Raw genomic sequence first — 9336 nt, 5'->3', positions numbered from 1 at the left:
AATGATAAAATGTGGATGGTGTTTTTCTATGAGTGATGTTGGTAATATTAATGATGTGAAATGGCCATATGGCCATATGACTATGAACAAAACCAAAAGGAACTTTTCGCTTCAATATAATGTTCCCTGACATGAAAACATGGCGCTTGATGGTCATGTTTTATAGGTTGATCACATGACTCCTGTTATTAGGAAATGATTAGTCTCACTTAGCAGTGCACATGATGACACCTATTGTACACTTTATTACTTCTAAATAATACACTATCTCTAAATACTGGAACATAGTCAAAGCTCCTGTCATACAGAGGATCTTTGACTGGTGTTTTTGTAGTAGGACCTTAAAAACAGCCTGAGCCTACATAGAGTAGTGGTTCCCAAGCTTTTTACAGTCATGTACCCCTTCAGATATTTGACCTGAAGCCACGTACCCCCGACTCCTGCACACTTAAAGAACGTAAACCTTTTATGTTAATTAACTTGAAATATTGAACATCATTTATTGTTTCATTCATTTTGTGTATTTTGCTTGTCGACATAAGCATAAAGTATGACATGAGTACTCATAAATAGCTATGTAATCATCCCACATATCTTTTATTCCACTCTGATGTTGGCATCCTTCTCTTGGATTGAATTGAATATGTATTTCTTACAGCACACGCTCATGTAAGGAAATGCACCCCTCTGTGACATCACAAAGAAGCAGTTTTACCACGCCCTCTGACACCAAGCGTTTTGAGTGCACTTTTTTGTCTAGTCACGATAGCTATGGTTCACCAAATTTAAGGGGAAAAAACTATGATGGTCATTTTTCGGGCCCTTTGTATTGAGTTGTGGACTCCTATAGAGCAGCCGCACACAATAACCAGCACAGAAAGCTTTCTAGATCTTCCAGAATCTGCACCTATTCCAGCTTTATTTATTCGAATGTTGTGCTTCCCGTGAAAACGGTCTGTTTTAATGTATTCCACCCACGGGAACACCCACTGCGCTGTGGTTGGTCACAATCCTGAGTGCTTAAAAGAACTTTTGGTGCCGCTTGCTGCAAACCCAACTTTATAGGAGTTGATAAATGGTATAGGAGTTGACAATAAATGCTGATTTATCTTTTTAAAATGCCGGCTTTTCACATTCATGTTGGATCCTGAATCTGATTGTGAAGTAGTGACTGCACATTTTCTCAAAAAAAGACGTCTCTCAATGGTAAGTAGCTTTAGTATTTTAGTTTTAGGTTTTCTACAGCATCGGTAATGTGTCATGTGTTTGCGGGACTACCAGCATGTAAAGAAACTCAGGTAGAACCACTAATTGCGATGGGAAAAGGCTATTAGCAACGCTGCTCCCTGTATGCACACTCTATAATGCTACACAGACAAGCACTGTTGCTGCACAACTTACACAAAATAAACACAGTTTCCTCCCACATTCCAAAAACATGCTAGGTTAATTGGCGACTCCAAATTGTCCATAGGTATGAATGTGAGTGTGGATTGTTGTTTGTTTGTGTCCTGTGATTGGCTGGCGACCTGGGATAGGCTCCAGCATACTCCCATAAGCTTAGAGAGGCCTAGAGAGAAGTGTCATAAAGCAATACTGTATCTGTCTTTAAAAAAAAAAAAGTCAAATTGTTTAACATGGATGTATATTGATAGGAGAACATGTTGTAACATTGTCTTACAGTGGTTGGTTTTGTAAATATCACGTGATTTTGGTGCATGGGTGTGTTTTCTGTGATTTCCAAGTGTCCGTGAAGGCAGCGGCAACTTCTAACGGAGGAGTTAGGCGATGCACCATTCATAGAAAAGCTAGCACAACACTGACAGCAGTTTGCTAGTTTTGATCCAGCTCGTTGAGTATGAAGTGTCATTTATCTAACTGTTTCCTTCCATGATGTCCTAATTTTAAAAGACCCCCCCCCCTCCTTAATAATGTTCGAAATACAAAAATACATACAACCAACGCAATAGCCTCATTTCCAGATGAATAACGACTCATAGTGCCAGCTTTTCACCGGTGCTTCGTTCGGGTATTAATTGGAACACCAATATAAATGAAATGTTCGATATGAACCACTCTTAATGCACAAAATAATCATTCAAACTTATCTACTGGGATGATGAACTACTCGATGCTGTTTCTCTTCGTATAGTGTTAAGAACAGGGTGTTCTGCCCCCAAAAATACTGTAATGACCCGATGTCCCTGAATGCGCGGCTGTGCTATTTTCTTGCTACATGGCTACGTGGTGCGTGGCATGTTTATGGGCGACTTGGTCAAGCTTGAGTGGGAGGGTAAGGCTGTCCATCTGACACACAGCCGGATAGCTACGTACAGTATCTACAGGACATCAGTGTGGCATGACGGTTGTCTTGCATGGGGAAATTCCGCCCACCATGTAGACTACCAGGTACAGTGTGACTGTTCTGAGACGTTTTATGACTATTTGGATCTAATCAGCCAGGCAGAGGGTTGGTGTAGAAGAAATTGTCTTATTATTCTTATTATTATTATTACTAAACTTACTGAGTGTTGAATGAGCGCAATTGGCCTCGCTTTTTGTTACACTTCCATCCACGCCCATATCCCAATGCTCTCATTCAACTCCCCACATCTTTACACACACTTTTTTCAACTAATTTAACTTTTGGATAAAAACGTATTGTTCCTGAAGTGATCATTAAACTTTGAAATGATCTCAAAAAGGCGCTTAAGTTAGCAAACACTCCTATAAAAACTATGAAATGAATAATGCATTAGCATCTCGGATTAATCAGGCAGGCAAGAGGGTGTGGTTACAAGACAGCCGCCGGGGTGTCCCGGGGTAGGGGCGGTTCTGGTGTGTCTTCTTGTTATTGTACGCGTGCGTGTGCGGTCCGTGAGGTCGTCCAGGTGGATTATGAGCAAGCAGGCTAACGGCATGGCGAGCCTGGGCAAGGAGCACCTGTACAAGGTGTTGGTCATAGGAGATCTGGGCGTGGGCAAGACGTCCATCATCCGGCGCTACGTGCACCACAGCTACTCCACCAACTACCGAGCCACCATCGGCGTGGACTTCGCTCTCAAGGTGCTCCACTGGGACACGGACACTGTCCGCCTGCAGCTGTGGGACATAGCCGGTAAGAACAATACTTCTTCTTTCTTTTTTTGTTTTGTTTTTTTTTTTTTAGTCATCAAAAGTACTTTTTTAATCGCCTTTCACAACTAGACTTCAACAAGTGCTCTTTATAGTTCCTGTAACGTGTTTTGGGGGAAATAAATTACGATAATTCGTAAACATACAAAAAAAAAAGAGGCATCGTCACCCTGCGTGACTGTCACACCTACACGCGCACGAAAGTCATGTGAGCTCGTGCGTGTGAGGCCCTGACAGCAGAGCCGTTGTTGGTTTGGATAAAAGTATTTAGCGTGTAAATTCATCTTACACACACACACACGCGCGCGCGCGCGCGCGGACGTGTTACAGCTCATTGGCTGCAGCAGGGTCACGTGGCGCACACAACATGACACAGCAGTGTAGCTATACCTCAATTCTTATTAAAATATACTACACTTAAAGGGGGGCAGCATCTCTCCGGTTGCCATGGCGACCACACGTATTAGTGCGGCGCTCAACTAGTGGCCTGTGGGGCTAATCCTGCCCAGGGGGGACATCAGCACTCACCTGAAAACCTGGGAGAGATGTTTTTTGTAGTAGTTGACATCACTACACAATAATCACAGAGATGATCTTTGATGAGCCATTTTGCATTCAGTCCTTAAAAACAACAGAGTGTTCCTATCATCGTATATAGAGGATCTTTGACCAGTGTTTTAAATAGAACTAATCTATTCCAGAGTCCAACTGTGGCAATGCGTGGTAAAGCTAACTTAGCCGTCCTAGAAGTGTAAAAATATAGTTAGTATAAAAAAGTAAACACAACAAAAGTTTTCATGATGGCGATTCAAAGTTTTATTTGACTTTACAGACGTTTATTCTCTCCAACTTTGGCCCTTCTGTGTGGTATTGACCTGTTAGCATGTGTGCTAGCGCTTTGCTACGTTTTAATTGTGTAATATTTCTTTTTACTTTTACCAGTGAACCAATCGACATGTAGCACTTGTCTAGCTCCACCCCTTTAGGCGCGGTGCCAAAACGTGATCTTCATCAGTATGTTTTTGGCCAAGAAAACCAAGCACAAGTTGTAATCATTTATTTGATGGACGCAAAGGAGGAAGTGCACGTCCTGTCACATGACTGGTGATTCAACAGCTAACTTTGTTTGTGTCGGTGGCAAACAACGCAGCGGTTTAAGACGGGAAATGCCATGCTGACAGATATAACTTGGTCTTCACACACACGCGCACACACGCACACACACAAACACAAACATGTCCGCATCGCTTCCATAAACAGTCGCAGGCCGCAGCATTGTCAGCGTCAATAAGTGGCTTACTGTGTGCAGCGTGATGATAACGCTGCAGGAATGTGCTGCTGCATCTTAAAAACACTAAACAAGGATGTGTGTGTGCGTGTGTGTGTGTGCGCATGTCACGGCAGGTCAGGAACGTTTTGGCAACATGACACGTGTCTATTACCGCGAGGCCATGGGCGCCTTCATTGTGTTCGACGTGACGCGGCCCACCACCTTCGAGGCGGTGGTGAAGTGGAAAGAGGACCTGGACTCCAAACTGATGCTGGCCAACGGCCGCAGCATCGCCACCGTGCTGCTGGCCAACAAGTGCGACCAGGGCCGCGAGCTGGCCGGCAACGGACTCAAGATGGAGCAGTTGTGCAAGGACCACGGCTTTGCGGGCTGGTTCGAGACCTCCGCCAGGGTCAGCGGGGTGTTCAATAGACGCATTTTCTAGATCAGCTGTTTTTTTCATGCACACTGGAAAAAATATAACTAGAGAACAGCAGCAAAAATACAAAAATTACTCATTTTATAAGAATCAAATCCAAATATTAACAAAAAAAGGTTGCATACTAACAAAAAAGTCATAAAGATTAAAGTAATATAAGGAAAATAATGTCATTTTATGACCATGAAGTTGAAATATTAAATAAAAATGATGGTTTTGTAATATTACGAGAAACAAACAAAAATAATTAAATTGCAGTTTTAAAAAAGTTATATTATCAGAAAAAGGCAAAATATTAGAGCAATAAAGTCCTAATATGAGGAGAATAAAATGTACAAGACAAAAATTGAAATACTTGAATGTATTGAAACAATAATTGAAATAATAATAATAATTGAAAAAACAAGAGAATAAAGTCACAATATTAAGAGAAAAAAAGACAAAAAAATCAGAGAGAGAGAGAAAATAATGTCATTTATTAGTATAGAGGTAAAATATTAAAGAAAAATGTCATTTCTGGAACAGTAAGTTGGGGGGAAATAATAATATGAGAATACATTCATAACATCAAGTCCAAATAATATTCATTCATTCATTCATTTTCTACCGCTTATCCTCACGAGGTTCTCGGGGGTGCTGGAGCCTATCCCAGCTGTCTTGGGGCGAGAGGCGGGGTACACCCTGGACTGGTGGCCAGCCAATCACAGGGCACATATAGACAAACAACCATTCACACTCACATTCATACCTATGGACAATTTGGAGTGGCCAATTAACCTAGCATGTTTTTGGAATGTGGGAGGAAACCAGAGTAGAAAAACCCGGACAAACATCCACAGAGATGGCCGAGGGTGGGATTGAACCTGGGTCTCCTAACTGCGCGCTAACCACTCGACCACTGTGCAGCCTCCAAATAATATTATTAAAATCAATTACAAGAAGAAAGGAATGTTGGAATAGTTGGAAAATGGAAAAAAAACAATAGGAGAAACTTAGTGAGAGTAAAGTCTTCATTTTACAAGAATAAAGGTATAATATTTTAGGGGGAAAATAATGTAATTTTAGTAGTATTTCACCTCTGAGGCAGTTTTAAAAAAAATATTTAAGCCTGCTTCCTCCTCAATAAGATACCACTCCACCCCTGACCCACCCCGAGCTAGATGAGCCTGGCCCGTAAAAAAAAGAAAAAGGCTTTGCTACACATCTTAAAATAAAGCTGTGCCAACTATCAGTCAGTCAGTTCGAGACGTTAGAGTGTTTTTTTCTTCAGCACATGGACTATTCTTACATGATGCTGACACCAAGGTGCTAGCTCGCTGTGGCGTCCGGGCTCCACATTCTGACAGTTCAAAGGTTATGAAGTGTAGGTTCACCCCCCCCTGTAGAGATGATACAGTGGATGTTTTAATATTTTTAATATTTTAATAACAATTCACATTTATTCTGGTCAAAATGCAACTTTTTTCTTTTTAATATTTTGTCTTTATTGTCAAAAGATGGGCGGCACGGTGGTCTAGGGGTTAGTGCGCAGACCTCACAGCTAGGAGACCAGGGTTCAATTCCAGTGTGTGTGGAGTTTGCATGTTCTCCCCGTGCACGCGTGGGTTTTCTCCGGGTACTCCGGTTTCCTCCCACATTCCAAAAACATGCTAGGTTAATTGTCCATAGGTATGAATGTGAGTGTGAATGGTTGTTTGTCTATATGTGCCCTGTGATTGGCTGGCGATCAGTCCAGGGTGTACCCTGCCTCTCGCCCGAAGACAGCTGGGATAGGCTCCAGCACCCCCCGTGACCCTTGTGAGGAAAAAAGCGGTAGAAAATGAATGGAATGAATGTCAAAAGATGACAGCTCTTTTTTTCCACTTACGCTATTTAAACTTCTTTTAATAATTATTTTTATGATGACTTTATCGCTACAATATTTGGCTCTATTCTCTTCAAATGCCATTTTTTTACCAACTATTTCAACTTTGGTCCTGTGCATTGTCCTCTCCTAATTTTGACTTCATTCCCATAATATTTTGACTTTTTCCACAACCTAATTTAAAAAAGAATTGTGTTTCTTATAATATTTTGCCATATATTTTTTTTCTTTAATAGTTCAACATTATGATGTGAACATGGTGTTATTTTTCCTCATACTATTATTATATTTACTCTTATTACTATACTATGTTATTTTCTTAAAATGACAACTTTTTTTCTTTGAATATAAAAAAACACCCCTGCTGATTCCATGCTTGATCTAATTTGTGTCATTCTCCCGCAGGACAACCTCAACATCAACGAGGCGGCCAACTTCCTGGTCAAGCACATCATGGCCACCGAGCACGACATCCTGAGGACGTCTGTGCCCGACACCGTCTCACCGCGCCTCAACCAGCAGGGAGAGTCCAGCAGTTGCTCTGGCTGCTTCAAGTGATGCGAGGATGGAACGGAGCAGACACACCTGGAGGACCGCGAGGACCCAAGAGGGACGGACAGGAAGCCACTGGATGACTCGAGACGTCTTCAGATGTTCCTTGACTTAAATGGGACGTTTCGTGGAGGTGCGACGTCTTCTCAAACAATCTGTGGCATTTTGCACATCTTTTATTTGGAAACCTGCATTTTAACTTATTCGCTCATAACTGACTGTGTGTGTGTGCGTGTGTGTGTGTGTGTTCTCTACATGAGTCATTGTCTGTTTCCATGGCAACTACAGTACACTCACTGGCCACCTCATTAGTCTTCTGGCATCTTCTATGATGACACGAAAGCTCAAAATATTAGACCCAGCCGTCAGTATGATACAGTACAAGCATGATCATCCATCCTTAAGCGGCATAGAAAACGTCACAACTTTAAAAAAAAAGGGCATCTATGAATGCACGTGCTTCGAAAGCTTCCTGAATAGATCCTCCAACAATGCTCCATTTACATGTCCATCAGTTATTATTATTATTATCAACATTGTTACTGACGTAGCGACACCTCGCCACACCACACCGGCTAGCTACTAGCCGGCTAGTGACTATCTTTACCACACACACACACACACACAATTAAATTTAAGGTGAGACCATTGCTCACATCGGGGTGGTGATTCAGGTGATCCCTGAATCGTTAGATGGCCAATGGGGTGGCCAGAGGGGTGGCTCCCCTCTAGCGTCCCCACTGCTTTAAACTTTCAACTGTTAGATTAACAATTAATAACTGAGCAGGACATGTTTTCAATGCCTATTTTCTGGATTCTGCTCACCATCATGGTGGCCATATGGCTGAAAAAATGTATGTATCATCTCAATTCCTCATTTATTTATTGCACACTTGCATAAACAAACTACACACTGCCTTACGTGGTCCGCGCTCACGTGCGCGACTGCAGTTCAGACCAACGTGCTCGTCAACAAGTTCAACTTTGTGGCTTTTATTAGTTTAGCAAGTCTAATGTGTCTTCAGGCTGATCCTGGACCTGCAGGATCTCATTAGGAACCTGACTTAATACCTGACTCTCTGTCTTAATAAAAATGTGGCCAAAGGATGCATTAACCAGCTTAAACGTCCTGGATTCTTCCGTCTTGGGATGGATTAAGAGCCTAAAAAGATGAGAATCACACGCTCCGGCACTCTCCAAGTCCTTTACCTCATTAGAACGCTTGGGTGACATGACGTCATCAAGACCGTTCTTATCATTCGTCCCGTGGCGCCCTCTGCCGGCAATTTACTCGCACTGCAGACTGGAGAGTATACAAAATAATATATATTCGTTATTTGGATTTTTGTAAAATACATATGTTAGGTTAATTGGCGACTCCAAATTGTCCTTAGGTATGAATGTGAGTGTGAATGGTTGTTTGTCTATATGTGCCCTGTGATTGGCTGGCCACCAGTCCAGGGTGTACCCCGCCTATCGCCCGAAGACAGCTGGGATAGGCTCCAGCACCCCCCGCGACCCTCGTGAGGAAAAGCGGTAGAAAATGAATGAATAATATAAACAAAATAACAGGTGTGTGTCATACATGTGTTTATGTGTGTGTGTAAAAACTATATTAATATAATTCAGTATATACTAAATATTTGGATATTTATATTTTTATTGAATATATAATTTACAGTGTTTGCTTGATTTATTTATTGTGGGGGGTGGGGGCGCACCCTCAACAAGAAAAATACATACAACCTAATGAGCTATCAGCTATCGGGTCACTTATTTTAAGAAACAACGTGTCCTTAACTTCTTTTGCCACTAATCTTTATCCAACGAACAAGACTTTTCCCAAATGTACACACACGTACACACACGCCAAAAGGAAGAAGTGCAACCATTTGATCGGATTGGGGACTTTAATCTTGCCGTGTGAAAGATTAGTCGACCTTTCGAACCCTAAAAATGGCCAAACTTGCAATTAAAGTCTCATTCGTGTTGACAAGTGAAACGACGCATTCACATACCTGCAGAAAGTTGGAAATAAAAACACTCATTCCCCAATATTGCTGTTTGTGCTGTTTT

General features: G+C 41.8%; 1 protein-coding gene across 2 annotated transcripts; it reads left to right on the top strand.

The window, feature by feature from the left end:
• Positions 1–2206: 2206 nt before the first annotated feature.
• LOC131138247 (ras-related protein Rab-38-like) lies at positions 2207–9286 on the top strand. Of its 2 annotated transcripts, XM_058087028.1 has the most exons (4): positions 2207–2409; positions 2892–3118; positions 4545–4817; positions 7114–9286. In XM_058087028.1, exons 2-4 carry the CDS (start codon positions 2899–2901, stop codon positions 7341–7343), a joined length of 723 nt encoding a protein of 240 aa, XP_057943011.1. In that variant the 5' UTR covers positions 2207–2409; positions 2892–2898; the 3' UTR covers positions 7344–9286. The 2 variants fall into 2 exon arrangements, with proteins under 2 accessions (XP_057943011.1, XP_057943012.1); XM_058087029.1 differs by having other exon boundaries at positions 2207–3118; positions 4540–4817.
• Positions 9287–9336: the final 50 nt, after the last annotated feature.

This window comes from Doryrhamphus excisus, chromosome 11 (genome assembly GCF_030265055.1).
Source record: "Doryrhamphus excisus isolate RoL2022-K1 chromosome 11, RoL_Dexc_1.0, whole genome shotgun sequence".
Taxonomy (NCBI): Eukaryota; Metazoa; Chordata; class Actinopteri; order Syngnathiformes; family Syngnathidae; genus Doryrhamphus; species Doryrhamphus excisus.
Note: the sequence above shows the minus strand (reverse complement) of the source record. Positions and strands in the feature narration are given on the sequence as shown.

Excerpts from the sequence above, each read along its gene's own strand:
- LOC131138247 (XM_058087028.1), top strand. The coding sequence starts at position 2,899 with ATGAGCAAGCAGGCTAACGGCATGGCGAGCCTGGGCAAGGAGCACCTG. Across the intron at positions 3,119-4,544 it reads GCAGCTGTGGGACATAGCCG|GAACGTTTTGGCAACATGAC; the intron begins GTAAGAACAATA and ends ACGGCAGGTCAG. Across the intron at positions 4,818-7,113 it reads GGTTCGAGACCTCCGCCAGG|GACAACCTCAACATCAACGA; the intron begins GTCAGCGGGGTG and ends ATTCTCCCGCAG.